The 17,619-nt window shown below is 33.8% G+C and overlaps 1 protein-coding gene and 1 long non-coding RNA gene across 4 annotated transcripts; one reads left to right on the forward strand and one right to left on the reverse strand.

The window, feature by feature from the left end:
- Positions 1-630: 630 nt before the first annotated feature.
- On the forward strand, positions 631-11,807 carry LOC127834530 (SOSS complex subunit C-like). Its single transcript, XM_052360430.1, has 5 exons — positions 631-770; positions 7,264-7,357; positions 8,485-8,539; positions 9,070-9,120; positions 9,886-11,807. Exons 1-5 carry the CDS (start codon positions 740-742, stop codon positions 9,985-9,987), a joined length of 333 nt encoding a protein of 110 aa, XP_052216390.1. The 5' UTR covers positions 631-739; the 3' UTR covers positions 9,988-11,807.
- An 8-nt stretch (positions 11,808-11,815) lies between these two features.
- On the reverse strand, positions 11,816-16,648 carry LOC127834531 (uncharacterized). 3 transcript variants are annotated; one of them, XR_008027983.1, is made up of 4 exons: positions 14,973-15,432; positions 14,417-14,550; positions 13,074-13,864; positions 11,816-12,961 (listed from the first exon to the last, which is right to left on the reverse strand). It is a non-coding gene; the product is annotated as an uncharacterized LOC127834531 (long non-coding RNA). The 3 variants fall into 3 exon arrangements; XR_008027981.1 differs by lacking the exon at positions 11,816-12,961 and adding an exon at positions 16,237-16,648 and having other exon boundaries at positions 13,351-13,864; positions 14,973-15,060; XR_008027982.1 differs by lacking the exon at positions 11,816-12,961 and adding an exon at positions 15,445-16,648 and having other exon boundaries at positions 13,351-13,864; positions 14,973-15,060.
- Positions 16,649-17,619: the final 971 nt, after the last annotated feature.

The following is a 17,619-nucleotide window of genomic DNA, read 5'->3' on the forward strand; positions in this document are numbered from 1 at the left end:
TTGTATATGCAATTATGAAGCAAATGAAGGAAGATTCATTTATTAACTACAACACTGGTAAAAAAACACTACAACACTGGTGGTTAGCATGCGACTATGATATTAATTAGTAAAAACATCATTTTGAATGAAAACATATCAAATTATAACGAAAAATTTTCTCTGAAAATGCATTTTCTACTTTAGTTTGCGGCTATAACGATAGCATAAGCTGCGTTTATAGGCCGTATATATATTAACCTCACAACGACCTTTTTCCGCGAACACTAATCAATCTTACAGTTTTGCATTCAGAATGCATGTCTTCATCTACATCGTACGTCGCTGCCGTCTAACTTGACAATTATGTGACGGGTTGTGAGAAGATAAAGTAAGAATGGGAAAATAGTAAAGTGAGAAGAGTTTGATAGTCAAAAGTTAGAAGGACATTACAGATGCGTCCCCAGCTATGTTTCATCCGTCTCCGTCATGCCTCTCCGGCTACGGTGGCCGCGGCAAGGAACATCAACCGGCACAGCCATGAGGGGTCATTGGGGATTACTTTGTACATGTGGCAACGATCATTAAAAAACATTTTCGATATAAAAAAAAATGTTTAGAAAAATTAGTGGTGTGTAGCCTTCAAAAACTTGTACCCAGCATGTACGGGCAACAACAACAACATCAAAACATTACATGTCCATTATTTAAAACAGTTTCCACTAGTTAACCTTAGATTATAAGTCAAAGGCAATCAAAGATGGCTTTTCAACCACCAAATACAGGACAAGGTTGTTTTTATATTTAAATTATAGCTTTGCATTGCAGCATGGTTATCTTTACATAGTTATTTACTTATTAAGTGGCATTATATCCGGATAACAGACTAAACCATGTACAGTCAGTCAACCAGTTTAGAATCACCCGGCAAAAACGTTACTTCTTTTGAACACAATAATTTAATTCGGGATTTAGTGTCAATGTGAGAAGATGTAAAAATAAAGGGTAAAAATTAATTGTATGATTACAGCTAAGGCCAGACTGCATATGCATTTTTTTGTCAAAAATAGCCATTAAGAGTTCACCCTTCGGAAAAATATTAAAAATCATTCAACTTACAGAATTAGTATTTCAAAACATTGTGACTGGCATTTGTTTTCAATCAGCAAAATGTTTATTTGAAAATAATGAAGCCTTCTATATCTATATGCAGATTTCAAAACATAACTCATTCAATCAGTTCCGGTTAATTTTTTGCTGCATTTATCCCCCCTGTAAGCATAATACAGAAGCTTTCTTGCTTAAACTTTGTAAATTTATTCCTTAACCTAATCTATACCTTAGACACTTATAATTTTGTTTTTATTTGGGCATTATGGAAAATTAATTACAAATTAATCGGAGCTGCTGATTATCCGGAACTTGTTGACAAACTATACCTCGACGTTTTTTACTGGTCTTCGTGCATCTATAGGCTGGACTTACCCTGTGTGCTTTAAGCTACCCCGGTATTTGTCAGATACATTAATTTGATCCGAATAGACCACTGGCATTGCACATTGGCCAATGAGACTTGAATGTGCTCAGTAAGACAGGATAACAGAGTAAAAAACTTCATTAATTGTTATCAGAAGGAACATTTAACAAAGATAAGATAAGATAAGATTTATTTTGAGTCGGCAAGAGTTAAAACAACAAACATAAGCTCAGACAGCTTGTACAACCGACTATAAAACATGATGAATAAGAAATAACAAGTGTATAAAAGCTGAAAGACTGGAAACAATTTGTTCTACAATTAAAAAGCAGATATACATATAAATATATAGCATGATATTACATCATCAGATATGGTACTTAAAAGTTTAGATTTGTCTACATTAAAAGTCAAATAATTTTTTAAGAGAAAGAATAAAATATCAACTAGACACAGCATGCAGAGCATACAAAACATATCAAGCATACATAGCATGCAGAGCATACAAAGCGTACGGAGCGTACAAAGCAACTAAAGTATACAAAGCGTAAGGCACACAAAGTGTACATAGCATTCAACGCAAACAAAGCAGACAAAGCATGCCAGGCATACAAAAGTTTCTAGGCATACACAGAACACAAAAATACACCAAGCAAACAGGCATATAAAGTATATAGAGCAGAAAACACATGCAAAGCACACAAAGTATACAAGCAAACAATGCATATAAAGTATATAAAGCACACAAAAACATGCAAAGCACACAAAGTATACAAAGCATACAGATCACACAAAGCATATACAGCATATAGGGCCTACAAAGCATACAGATCAAGCAAAGCACACAAAGCATACAAAGCTAAGAAAAACACTAACAGCATATAACATTTAAGTAAATAAAGCATATAGAGCATGCTAAGCATCCAAAGCACACAAAGCTAAGCAAATCTAACACTATATAACATTATAGTAGAAAATGAACTAAAAACTAAGTGATGTGATGCTCCCTTGCTGTGGAAATCTCATTCAGTCTACAGCATTTGCACCTACAGATTTTTCCATTCCATGTCCCAATTAAAGTTTTAAATTGCGAAAAATTTGTACATTTTCTAAAATCTTCTGGTAGGGAGTTCCACAGCGAGGGGGCAGCATATCTAAAAGAATTTTTACCATATGCTGTTGTGCGTACCTGTGGTATCTGTAAAATATTGGTATATCTAAAATTTATGGTTGACTGTCTCTTAACAATTAAATCATTTAACAAAGGTGGAGAAATTTCATTTATGATTTTAAATGTTTCAATAGCCATTGATCTTATACATCTTATTTGCAAGGATGGAAGGTCTACCTTTTGTAAAAGATCAATATATTGAGTGCTATAGTCGTTGTATATAAAACGAATTGCCCTTTCTTGAATTTTTTCCATCTTTTTAATATTAGTTTCTGAACAAAAATGCCAGGTCATTGGGCAAAAATTAAAATTTGATAATACAAAGGTATGAAAAATTAAAAGCTTGTTTTTTACACTTAAATTTCTACCAATTCTTTTTAAGATGTTAATTTGAGTGGCTGCCTTCTTACATAATCCTTGTATATGAGTATCAAAATTTAGTTTATAGTCTATGTCAATACCAAGTAGTTTAACAACTTTTTCACAAGTTATAGTAGCATCACCTATCTTAAATGAGGGCTTTTTACAAGAAGTTGATTTGCCTATTGCAAAAGATTGAAATTTGTCAGGGTTAGCTTGCATCTTGTTAAAATGAAACCAATCAATAAGAATGTTACTTTCATGTTGTAGAACACTTATAAGTTCATCAAAGTTTGTTGTGTAAAATGACAGAGTATTATCATCTGCATAATTGTAAAGGGTAGATTTGTTTATAAAATAAAAAATATCATTAATAAAGACATTGAACAGTAAGGGCCCCAGGATAGACCCTTGGGGTACTCCTTTTGTTATACTGGCCCATGAACTAACTGTATCTCCTATTTTAATTTGCTGTTTTCTGTTTAAAAGGTAAGACTGGATAAGTCTGGACGCAGGCTCTGACATACCATACACTGACAGCTTTGACAGTAATATATCGTGCGGCAGGCAATCGAAGGCCTTGGACAGGTCCATGATAATTGCTGCAGCGTAGTGGTCTTTATCGAGAGCCTGCCTCCAGTCCTCCAGAAGTTCTAATAGGGTGGTTTGACAGCCATGTCCCTTTCTAAAAGCACCTAAAAATTTATTAAAATTTTATCAAAATGAAAGTTAAGTTGATTAGCAATTATTTTCTCAAAATTTTTAGAGGGCATTAGTAGGACACTTACTGGTCTATAGTTAGCTTTGCAAAAAGGGTCATTTTTCTTGTATAAGGGTGTTACTTGTGCCATTTTGAGTTTATCTGGAAAAGTACTTGTGGCAATAGAAATGTTCACAAGATTAATAAGAGGTTCAGTTAAAGCCGGTTTACCAATTTTTAAAAGCTTAGCTGATATTTTGTCCACTCCTGTGGCTTTCTTTACATTTAGCATATTAATTACTTTGGCAACATCGGGCATGGCTACTGGTTTAAATTAAAGGTACAAACATCTGGATAATTTTCATGAATTTTTTTGAGACTTGGGTGACTATCTAAATCAAAAGTGTAGTTTTCCCCGATGGACTGGGCAACATTAGCAAAGTATGAATTAAAAATTTCAGCATTATCGTTGTCTTTCGTTGTGATTTTGTTGTTTTCATGTAGAATTATTTTTGGCAGTTCTGTACTTGATTTATTTGATAAAAATGGCTTAATAATTTTCCAAAAGTCTGAATTTTTTGTCCCACCAATGCATCTTTCTTGAAAATATTGGTTTGCTGATTTGTGTTTTAATTTATTTACTAGGTTTCTTTGTTTTCTATAAATTTCCCAATTTTCATGTGATTTAAGTTTTTGAAATTTGTGCAGGTACATCTTTTTAAGATAAATTGCTTTACGTAATGTTTTGTTCATATAAGGTACTTGCTTCGCTTTTCTGTACATTTGCTTTACTGGTACATGTTTATCATAGATGTCTGAAACAGCAGATTCAAAATTTTGATACAAATTATTTACATTTTCTGATCTAGGGTCAATCTCATTAACATTTGGGATTCTGATATTTGACAGATCAGCATTTAGGGCATTTACATCTAGATTTTTGAAGCTTCTATAACTTATTTTAACCTTTTCAATTTTTTGAGTAGCATTATTTATAACGGTACAGATAAAGTTATGACAATCGCTAATTCCAGTAGCAAAATTTTGGGTTTTCATACATAGTGATCTAGAGTTGGTAAGTATAACATCTAGTAAGGATGGCGTACAATTTTTCATAAAACATGCAGGGTTTTTTAACAAACAGTGAAAATCAAAAATTTCTGTAAAATCTAAAAGTGGCCGACCTTTGTCACATAGAAGGTCATAATTTAGGTCGCCTATAATCATAAAGTGATCAAATTTAGTTAAAATATTGTCTGACATAATAGTAAGATTCTGAAAAAAATCACGGTCAGTTATATTGGGCGGTCTATACACACATGATATTGCCCACTTAGAGTTCAGTATTACCTCGAATAGAATATTTTCAAGGTGTTTAGACTCCAAGTTCCTCCGACGGCGTGCTGGAACACAATTTCTGTTATTGTGGTAAAATACTGTATGGCTGGAGAAGAGATGTTCATTTTGTATTACAAATCATCATGAATAATGCTCAGCCAGGGAAATTGTTGCAATAATGTATCAGCAAGGTAGAAATATGGTTCGAGTCAGTTTAGACACGTGGCTGCTGGGGGAAGGGGTTCAACTTCGTTATGTAGAAACTCTCAGAGTCACATTATTTGCTCAATCAACTTGAAACTTTCTGATAACATCTTAGCATACATGTACTGTAATTACTGTACTTTTTTTGACACTTTTTTGTATCTGAAAATTAATGGAAATTAATTTTTTTAATTCAGGTGTCCGAAAATTTAGAGACAGCAATTAAATGTCCAAAAATTATAATTATATTGAAATTAAAGCAATAAATAAATGCACACAAGTTTTTCTACAACCTCACAGCTTTGCTTACTCTTGCCTGAAATGATACAGAACAAAAAAGTGAAACTTGAAACATATTGCTTCCTATAGGAAGATCTCATTTAAAATGCTGTTGGGTGAATCAATTGTTTTGTACCGGAATACATGGTTATTTATCCAATTACAGAAATGTTATGGTAAATTGCCCTCAGGTATGTGTCTCCCAGGCTTTATGACCGTAATTCATTTGTAAAACCCCATTATCAAAGTGTCACAAGATAAGCGAATACAGTGCCGAAATCTGGTATGCATGTCCAAAATTAAGAGTCATGAAAAATCATTATTTTGGCCAAAACAGGGGGGGGGGGTCGAAAACTTAAGTAATTATGGTAGTTCTTAAATGGTTACAAGAATTGCTCAGAACAGCTTTTTCCAGTGAGCAACCCCAAGCCCATGTCAGCGCTTGTGCTAGCTTTCAAAAGTTGGAAATTCTGCCTTCCAGGCCTTAAATTTGGGATGTCCCAGAAATAAAGTTGGAAGTCCCATTTTTATTTAACATTTTGGTAAACCCTACCCAATGTGTTGATCACTGAATACAAATATGTTCCATCTCTATTCATTACCCAATAAGAAGTATATTTACACTTCTATTTTCAAAACCAACATATGGCCAATATTTATGATGAATGTGTTATAGAATTTCAATAACATAAATCCCCATTTTAAGCAAGAGCATGTGAAAATTGCATTGTGGGATGTGGGAATTCCCATTGAACATGTGTGAATCACATGACGGATATCGAGCAATGTTAATATTAATTAATAAAGGCCAATCAATGACTGAATTTAATGTTACATAAAGATCAATAAATAATGTTAAATGTTTATTTATAGATCTTTGGTTACATGTTCCTTCTTTCAGAAAATTTTGCAGAAGTAAAAGTGAATGAAAAAGCGTCTTTTTGTAAATTTTACCAAGTACATTTCAGTTGCAGATAACGATAAAACTTGTCAGTTCATTCATGCATGTAATATACATGAATTTGTATGCATAAGCATAGTTTGGCAATCTCAAAACATGTTATTTACCCACCTTATTGCATTATGATAATGTTTTATATCCATACATGAATGTTATTAATTGGTATGACAAAAACACCATCCAATATATTTCTATAAGTTCAATTCAATTTGTTATCTAAAAGCATTTCATTATTTTTGTAAAATTACGAAAATTCTATCCACAAATAAACTCTTCTCGTGTATTTTGCGTAAATGCTTTGTACTGTTTAAAAGCATGCTCTAAGTAAACTTCATGTTCAACATCACATCATGCTTCCTTGAGGAAAACATGGACTTAAGTATTTGATGGCTGAATAAAAACTTCTTAGCGCATCAAACACTATGATCATTACTTTTTTGTGGCCCTCTTGTCTGTAAACCATCAGATACCGGGGCCCATCTTATCAAAGATCGTACGACATTCTTACCTTAGGATGCAATTTTTGAAGCACCATAAATACGTAATCGTTACATTTATAATTACTTTTGTTGAACATTTCCATTCATTTTCAAAGAAACTGTCAAATATCCTTTATATTTGAAACATACAAATCATAATCACGTATATTTTAAAATTACAAAATTCAATCGTAAGTTAATAGTGTCGTACGATCTTTGATAAGACGGACCCCTGATTAATAAAATTTCTCTTCTTGCCTTATAAAGCATAAAAATGTAGAAAGAGGATGGGTAATTGTTTCCTGTGTATTTCAGAGAGACAAAATCGTAAGATCCTGGAGCAACTAGAGGAGCAGAAGAAGAGACTGCGCATGGGTGGCTCTGCAGCGCCAAGTACCCCACCAGTCCTGTACGTACACAGCCTCACTCTGAGAAAATACAGGCTAATCAGGGACAACACTTTCTGTCTAGACTGGATTTTTGTTAACTAGAGACTTCGTATAAATGAAAAATAAAATAAAACTGTCAAGTGTGGTCCCTGATTAGTCTCTGTCCTTTACAAAGGCTCAACTGGGACAATACTTTCTGCACAACATGCATTTCATATTTTCCAGAGCAGGGCTCATTTGAATAATGTCTAATGATTGAACTGAGTGAAAGCCCACTGGCCCTGAACTGATTAGTATTGAACTTGGCTTTTTCAGATATTTGGGTTCCATTAGTATTGAACTTGGCTTTTTCAGATATTTGGGTTCAATTAGTAATAGTACTGAACTTGACATTTTCAGATATTTGGGCTCCATTAGTATTGAACTTGGCTTTTTCAGATATTTGGGTTCCTAAAGTATTGAACTTGGCTTTTTCAGATATTTGGGTTCCAATAGTATTGAAATTGGCTTTTTCAGATATTTGGGTTCCATAAAGCAGGCTGTTGATATTCTCTTTGTCTCCTGTAATGATATAAGAATTTTGTTTGCGTAATGGATCTTCTTATTTTCATGAATGTGTTAGTGTACGGAAAAATATATATAAAAAGATAGCTGAGTCTCTTCACCGGTCAATATTTTGTTCCCCAATTTTTGTTTTGATAGCCCTTTATAATGTGGTATAATTTGACCTAGCATAATTAAGATATGAGCCTCGCTCTGGGTAAACAGGGATGACTCTTTCCATCTAAGCTGGGTAAACAGGGATGACTCTTTCCATCTAAGCTGGGTAAACAGGGATGACTCTTTCCATCTAAGCTGGGTAAACAGGGATGACTCCATCTAAGCTGGGTAAACAGGGATGACTCTTTCCATCTAAGCTGGGTAAACAGGGATGACTCTTTCCATCTAAGCTGTTGTTTTGCTAAGAAGAATTAGATACTTAAAAGGGAAATACCATAAAAGCCGGAAGTGTTGTCCCTAATTAGCCTGTGCAGATTGTACAGGCTTATCTGCTATGACACTACAAACATGTGTTAAGCCCCATTTTCCCATAATGAGGCTCAAATGTGTTGTGCGTCCCAGGTCTATTCCTTCCTGTACATTTCAGGGGTTTGTCTCCAACACCTGGAGCCCCGGCACCTTCTATCGCCTCCCAGACAATGGTATGCCTAATCTTTAGAACCTATATGAGACTGATAACATTCGTCATCTCAAAATTGACGACATTTTAAAGTTAATTCAATTGAGTCCTTGGTAAACTGGGCGTCATGCATGTGCGTAAAGTGTCATGTGCAGAATGTGCAGGCTAATCAGGGATCATGGGGATGACACTTAATGCAGACCATGGCTCAATTAATCAGAAGTTTTACTTACCCATTTAAATTGATTTTGTAAAAAAACTTATTTGTATTCGAGTTAGGCAAGATCTAAAGAATAAAGGGCCGCTGAAGGTCAGTACAGATAATGATTTTGATAAATTTGCTTTCTATGGTTTCCTGAACTTAGTCCGTGTTTAAATGATTATATGTTGGAAAATGAATCTTTCTTTTAAAGGAATAATCCAAAAATAACTTTATAAGACCTTTTCTGTGTACGGAAACTAAAGCCGTTTGATAAGTAAGAATTATTATATGTCTATGATCTACGTAAAGGATGTTAGCATTTTAGTCACATCATAATGTTGATGTTGCAGGTGTTACCAGAAACACAGCCTATGAATCCAGAACAGAGGAAAGCTTTGCAGGTTTGTAATGACCTCTGCATTGTTTTATCTGCTGGTTTGTAGAAAAACTGTAAAACACTGGTTTGCTCTATTCAGGGTTAAGATATATGAAATAATTATGTTGACATACTTCAATTAATGAAATACTATAATTAAGTTATCCTTTCAGCTGGAATTGTATTTATGATGACACTGTATTATATGAGATGCCTTCTGAGAAAAGAGGGTTTAATCTTTTTTATTTGTTGTCCGCACAGGCTTATCATGGACTTCACTTTCTGCCTGAACTGCATTTGTGCTAAGAAGAGATCAAATATCATAAAAGCTGAAAGTGTTGTCCGTGATAAGCCTTTGCCAATTTTACAGGCTACACAGGCTAATCTGGTATGAAATTCTAACACGATTTCACAGGCTAATCTGGTATGAAATTATAACAACATGTATTAAAACCCCTTTTCACAGAGCGTGGTAACCTTAGTAATATAAATCATTCGGTCTTGTATTCTGAACGGAAAAACAATCTGGCCAAATCCCGGATGTATTGCTGGTTTATGATCTTGCTGGTTTATGACCTTGCATGTTTAATGTGGTGATGAAATCAATTTGCTTCTAGCCAGCATGTTGCTACTGGTTTTTATTCTGTGATGAAAAGAGCATGGTAAAATGTAGTTTCTTTTTTTGAGGCTAGAAAAAAAAGAAACTAAAATTCATTTGGATTGTAATAACAAAAGAATGATTAGTACAAATAAAACACGGCTCTTTAAAACTTGTTTTATTGTCTTTCAGCATGCAAATGCGAACTCTTTCGGCTATTTCATCACACAAGATTCGTCCTTTGGAAACCTAATTCTGCCAGTACTTCCAAGATTTGATGGTCCAAAGACATGATAATGTGCCAGTGCAATAGCTGTTAATATTGCATGAAATAAGCTACGTCATGCGAGATGGGTCTAAGGACATGTGGCCAGCATAGCTCCAGACAAGCCTGTTACTGCTGTCTTGTAGTTAGCTATGCTGTTTGTCATAAAGTCCAGGAAGGTTTTGGGGTCTCACAAGCGGACATTTTGCCTTCTGGTCAGAGTGTACGAATGCAGAGGAATATCTGGAGCTATATGGGTTGGATATGTCTTAAGACCCATTTTTGCACGACGTTGCTCAAATGATCTTTCTAGGGACTCAGCCTACATGATGAGAACCACAGCTGATATGATTTGGGCATCAGTATTTTGCATCTACATTGGATGTTAATTACGAAGAAACTGATGTGTCATTTTTTGTCAGATTAATTTGTTATACTTGCTTTAGAAGGGCCAATAACACTTAACCTACTTACTAAGTGTAAGAAATGTTAGAAATAGGAATCGCTCATTTGGCTTTAACAAGGAAATGGCCCTAACAAGAATTGTGTTCAAATTATTGCTTTTTTTGTCACTTTGTCTCCTTAATAGTCTTCTTTAAATACACAAAAAATACACAAAGCTTTATTTATTCAGATCCATTTATTCAAGTTCAATCTAAAAGCTAGGACATCCCTATATTGCATTTATGTTTTTTTCTAGCACATTTATTCATTAAAGTTAACGTGATTGTGTTTTCATTGTTAATTGCATAAAAAGAATCTTGTTGGAGCCGTTTTGTATAGGGTTTTTTGGCAAATTGATTTGACGTCGACTTAAAAGCTATATAGATTTAACAGCAGGCTAAGGGCATTGTCTTTAATTACACTTGGCAAATTTAAAAATAAAAAAGCATACATGCCATAATTTTTTAGGGCCAAAGCGGGACATTACATAAAAAATTGTCGGGACATTTGACCAAAAAGCGGGACACCTAAAACGATCTATCATTTCACCTTTACTGTAGTCAGTATAGGTTACAATACACTAAATGATCGCTTCATGTAGGGCTGTACTCTCTAAAAAAATATCATAGTTGACAGGAAGGCATGTTTTACACTTTTTACCATTATTCGGGTGTTATCTTGCGGAGATAATGGTAGGGCATGAATAGGTGTTCACTACTGAATCCTGAAATATGATACACGTGAAGACTATAGTAAACCATTGCACTAGAAAAGGTTACATTCCACTAAGAAACGGCCGAAAAAAAAAGTTGCAAAAACAGTCGATTTTGATTTGTGTCAAGTTCTTTCTTGCATTGTACATGACATATCTTTTTTATTGCATAAATCGATTCCGCTTAGAATGGCCTTTAAGAAAAGGTATGGTTATGGGGGTCTCTATGTGCAAAATGTTGCATTTATTTTCGCTCAAAGTTGTCGCTTTTACATTGAATTATATAGGGAAACTATTTAGTGTATTATGACCTAAAGTACTAACAAATACTCTTGATACTTTTATTCAAGACATAAAACATCTGATATGAAGCATGGAATCTAAAACATAACAATAACAGTTTGATAAAATAATACAATAGCAAACAACGAGGATAATATTCATCTGTTTAGAGTACAAAATCTAGCACATTACGACAACACTACTCATTATATTAATTTCAATGGCAAACATTAACGCAGGGGAGGCTATGGAACTTTTAATTAATTTTACATGTGATGGTGTTCAGTGAGTCCATGAAACTTATTATTACATCATACTATCATGTAAGATATAAATTGTCATATGAATTATAATACCATGCCCAGTTAATATATTTTACTTCCTGATTAATAATAAATATTTGTGAATGTTCTTTGTGTTTTATTCATTGAAAACTAGTGTAATAGCAACTGTTATCAAATACCATAAACATTATTATCATAAACATTTCAATAAAAATACAAAAAAAATGCACAGGTAAACAACATTTTAACGGTAGATGACTAAATAATTGAACAGAGACTCATAAAGGGGTAAAGTTTAGTAAATACATTCGGAAACAATCTAATATATTGGAAAACTTCTATTTTTTTATGACAATAATATCCATATTTATAGACAGCACACTTATTATTATAAAGTACCGTTACATTTACAAGCCCACTTTTTATGCCCCACTTCAAAGAAGAGGGGGTATATTGTTTTGCTTGGTCGGTCTGTTCACCAGATGGTTTCCGGATGATAGATAACTCAAGAAATCTTAGGACATAGGATCATGAAACTTCATAGGTAGATTAATCATGACTGGCAGATGATCCCTATTGATTGTCAGGTCACTAAGTCAAAGGTCAAGGTCACAGTGAGTTGAAACAGTAAAAGGATTTCCAGATGATGAATTAAGAATGCTTACGCCTAGGATCATGAAACTTCATAGGTACATTGATCATGACTTGCAGATGACCCCTATTGATTTTCAGGTCACTAGGTCAAATGTCAAGGTCACGGTGACTCAAAATAGTAAAATGGTTTCCGGATGGTAACTCAAGAATGCCAACAGCTAGGATTATAAAACTTCGTAGGCACATTGATCATGTCTGGCAGATGACTCCTATTGATTTTCAGGTCACTAAGTCAAAGGTCAAGTTCACAGTGACAAAAAACGTATTCACACAATGACTGCCACTACAACTGACAGCCCAAATGGGGGGCATGCATGTTTTACTAACAGCCCTTGTTTTAATGTGGCTTTGAGAATGTTCATTACAGAGAACACCTTTTAGAGCGAAAGTCAGTGGGTAAAATATCACTTGAATAATTGTTAATGGGGAAAAGTACCTTGAGTATATGATCTTTTCTGGAGCTCAGATAACTGTTCAATATTCAAGGGACCTTTTCCAGTTTTGGTAAATTGACTAAATTAAAAAAAATAAGTTTAAGATTCGCAAACATTTGTTGTAGTTATGATATTTGTGAGGAAACAGTAATACTGAACATTTACCATGCTCTAAAATATCCATTAAATGCAACTTTTGACGATTTAAAAACTTGAAAATTTTAAAGCGTTGCAACTTTCTGCTGCAACACTCGACGATTGAATAATTTGTAGAGTTCTGTTGTTGTCGTAATATTTTGTGACACGATGAGGATTGCTTATATAAAGTGTAAAATACATCACTCATTGTATCAACATGGACGGACAAGTGGTCTTAGTGTGAGGCTTTTATTTCAGGGGTCAGTGGTTTGAGCCCTGTAGGAGTTACTTTTTATCTTTCTTTAATTGTATTCTTTTTTTACTGGAGCTTTTTAGATCCAGTGTTTACATGTATCAATATAAAAGCGTTTAATGAAAAACTTGAATATCTGCCAAAATTTAGGAAAAGTTCCCTTTAAAATAAATATTAAATCAAGCACTTGGTAATACCTAACACATAACTTTTTTTATTGGTCCTCAGAACATTGACATTTTTTTCTTTCACAAACCTATAACCTTGAAGTAAATATTAGACAAATTATGCATACACAATTATAAAACATGCAAACATCAGCTGTTGTAACTATTGTGTCTAGACGACCAGGAATACCAATCCTTCCAAATCAGCTATGACACAACTTTACGCCATTTGGCTGAGTAGTGTAGCTCTGCCTATTCAGAGAAGACTCGAGCCATCTATCACTTTATAACATTTATAACTATAAATTTTTAACACATTTTATGAAACAGTTTGATCAGCTGCTGCCTCTTATCACATGCTGCTCGATGTACTGGTGTGTTGTTCATAACTTCCGGTTCCATCACATTTCCAACCAATTCCTCTATCAGTGGAACGTTTGAATCCAGACACAGGTTATGCAGGGGCATGTACACAGTTGATATTTTACAGCACTTATTGGACTTGAAAGGCCAACATCCACCAGTGGCATGCAGATATCTAAACAAATATCAAAAGTATTTCTTTAACATTTGTCTAAGTGACTAAATTGTCCTGATACCATTGACATTAATTTAATTTCAATATAAATTATATATAATATATAGCCTACAAAACACTTTATTTGTGCCTGTATTCACTATTAATGCACAATATCATTTAAATGCACTAGTAAACAATATTTCATACATAGAGTCTGATGATAAGCAAAATGAATTTTTAAGATTTAAAATAAAATAAATAAATCATCAGTTTATTTAAACGGACATTTTTTTATGAAACATCATATTTACACATGCAAACAACCCTCAGTTATTATAAAAGTTAATTTACATATAAATTCTAAAATTTTATTATTAAAGTTGTACTTTATCAAGCTTTAAAAGTTACGTTTGATTTAAGACACTGTGAGAAAGAGATTGGCACTAATACTTCATTTAAATACTGTGTGTTAAGTTGATCTCGCACTAATAAGACTTATATTTCACAACCTATATAATATGTTACCAATCTCGTGATTTCAACACTCCAAATGCCCTTTCTACTACCCACCCTCTACATAGATGGTCATTGTAGGCCTGTTCCGCAGCATGGGAGGGATGAGGTTAAGGGGTCATCAGGTTAGTCCTTAACGGATACCCACTATCTCCCAGCAGATGACCCTCATCATTGGTGCTCAGATATTGCTGTAAATTGAAATATTTTATTGGGCAGTTGCTTTGTCTTTGATAAAACAGCAGTCCACAGTTAATATTGTTAGATTAAGGTAGGAAAGCATCTCAATAATTTTCACAAAACTAGCTTAAGTATTATCAAATCACTATATTTTAGTTACCTTACCTAGATGAAATAATGTAACTTAAGACAATATTTAAAGATAATACTGATAGCTGCATTGGCTAACACATAAAAGAACAAAAGCTTGATCACACAGTGCTAATGGTGCTTATTGTGGTAGTTAATGATTTTTGCGCATGTACGTAACTAATAATTATTAGATGTCAAAGATGATAAGCATTACGCTTATTTCAACATTTTATGGTATTTATCTGCTTTATACCAAATTTAATGATAAGGTAATGAATCATAATACTGTATTTACATTTACCTCATGCTGGCATCAGCAACAGCCTGCATATTAATGGCATGGAATCCTCAGTAAGCATCTCCCTTGGCAATATGCAATATGCCAAAATCTATAAAAAAATAAAAGTTATTCATTAACATGAAAGTGCTCATCATTTCATGTTCACACTACCAACACAAAAGGGAGGAATGCAGAAAAGGAGTAAATAAATAAAAAAGCCCCATCAATATGCACGAAATAAATTTTTTGGATGGGGGGTGCATATTTATAGCACTGCAGAATTGAATTTGACAAATAAATAAATTGTAATCAAATGGAAACCATATAGAAATAAATAAGGTAATTGTTCTGCAATTATTAAAGACATAAAGTACAATCTACTTTACTCACGCTCGATTGGTTATTCACAGCTTGGGTACTACTTACATGTACCCCTGGTATCATTAAGCATACTTGCATGTACCTCGGGTAAGGTTAATATACTTAAACGTACCCGGTCCTTATTAGGCTGTACCCGAGTTGTATTCCTGCCCAAAATCCGATGTGGTACAGTGCACTACAGATAAATGTAAAGCCATATTGTTTATCTAAATAAAACTTACCTTTTGAAAAAACTGCATCAATATGCTTTTTGAGTATAAATTTCGATGATATAAAGACTATTTGAGAAAAAAAATGACATTAATGTGAACATAATTAAAGAAATTAAGCCTACAACAACCCATTTAGCATTAAATTTCCGGCTATATTAAAGTATATTAACTGTAACAGGGTTAGCTCTACATGTAAGTATACTTAAAGAGTACCCGGGGTACAGGTAAGTAGTATCCGAGCTGACAATGACCAATCGAACAACATTGTAATCAAATGAGAACAATATAGAAACAATTAAGGTGATTTTTCTACAATTATTAAATACATAAGGTACCATTTCTCAGCATCTACTTAACTAACCAATACAATAACTTGTTTAAAAATAGCAAACACAAACAACATCATGATGTCATATTCATTTTCATGATCACGATGTTATAATCAACAATTTCGAGGTAAAGTATTGTTCAATCATAACATTTGGAAGTAGAACAACTACAAGTTCAACATTAGCGGGTGGGGTAAATCAGTCTGCACTTAAAGTCATCGATAAGTACACGTCGACACAAAATAGAATGAGTTTAACATAAAGTCATTTGTAAAGAAACAAAACAATAAATGCTTAAACTAATAACGGTAATCATCGAATGCTTTTATTAAGAAAAGATACAACAATAACTTATTCTTCAACCATTTTGCAAAATCCGAGTTGTCAAATGCTAAGTAAACAAAGGGCAACTACTCTCAAGTTTTTGGGTTAAATGCTACTTATTTGCTATTTGAAAATAAATACAATTTTATAATTATACTTGTTTAAATCAATGATTTCTTCGCCTTATTTACATACCTAAGCGACGGAATGAAAGGGATGAGCTCGCCGGCAAGTTGGTGCTATGTCTTCCCCGATCAAAACCAACAATCGCTCTATTCCGCCCTTACTTAGACGATATATCGAAGCAATGTTCTCATCTCTTAGGTTTTCGAGAACAATCTCTCCCTTAAAAGCCTTGGCATTGGTAATTGTTCGTCTCCTGCCATCTTGGATGACAAAAACGACCGCCATTACGTTAATTTACGGGTGCCCTTACCCAGTCGTATATTTATGTATGAAATTTATGTAATTTTAATCTACGATTTGCTTGATGAAACGCGATTTCATTGAAACATCGTAATTTATGTAAATCGTAATTTACAACTAGTCGTAAATCGTTGATGAAACGGCTCCCAGTACACTGAAAGTACGGGTTACAGTAAACTATCTACCGAACAGTTACATCAGTTACACACGGAATGCGCGGCCGTACACATTTCCGAGGTAGGTTTTTGGTGGAAGCAAACCGTTCATTTTAACTCACAACAACGCCTCAACCGTTTGTACACCAACAAAAACAAAAGGACAAAAGAAGTCTATGGATTTTAATTCTTTTTCATAAAAAAAAGTATATGGATGCTTTACTCGAATTATTTTCTCTAATGTTAATAATTCATATTTTGTTCTTCTTATATACACAGATTAAACTGAATTGTGAATTGTCAGGCGCTGTATTGGGGTAGTGTCAAACTGTCATGAATACCAACACGTTGTTTTTATTACAATAACACAAGACAAGATGGGTACCACTTTTACTGTTTGTTGCGATGTTTTTTTAAGCATGTATCCATGCGCAGTTTGTTACTTGTCAATTGTCGCAGCTTAATTGGAGTAGGGTCAAACTGTCATGCATAGCACCTCGTTGTTTTTAGCTTAATTGGAGTAGGGTCAAACTGTCATGCATAGCACCTCGTTGTTTTTATTACAATTACACTAGACAGGATGGGTATCACTTATTGGACTGTTTGTTGCGATTTTGGTATATTGCACAATCGGATTATCCCGCTATTTATGAACTAAACATTGAATGTAAAATACTCATTAATGACGTAGAGTTAATTTTACAAAACAATTGTTTTGTTAACCGTTTCAAACAAATACAAAAATAAACACATTTTCAACATTTATTTCATTATAATACAACTATCGATAGCAATAAGCGACCACTATCTTGAAGACCACCATGGTGTGAATGCCTGATGA

Source organism: Dreissena polymorpha, chromosome 6 (assembly GCF_020536995.1).
Source record: "Dreissena polymorpha isolate Duluth1 chromosome 6, UMN_Dpol_1.0, whole genome shotgun sequence".
NCBI lineage: Eukaryota > Metazoa > Mollusca > Bivalvia > Myida > Dreissenidae > Dreissena > Dreissena polymorpha.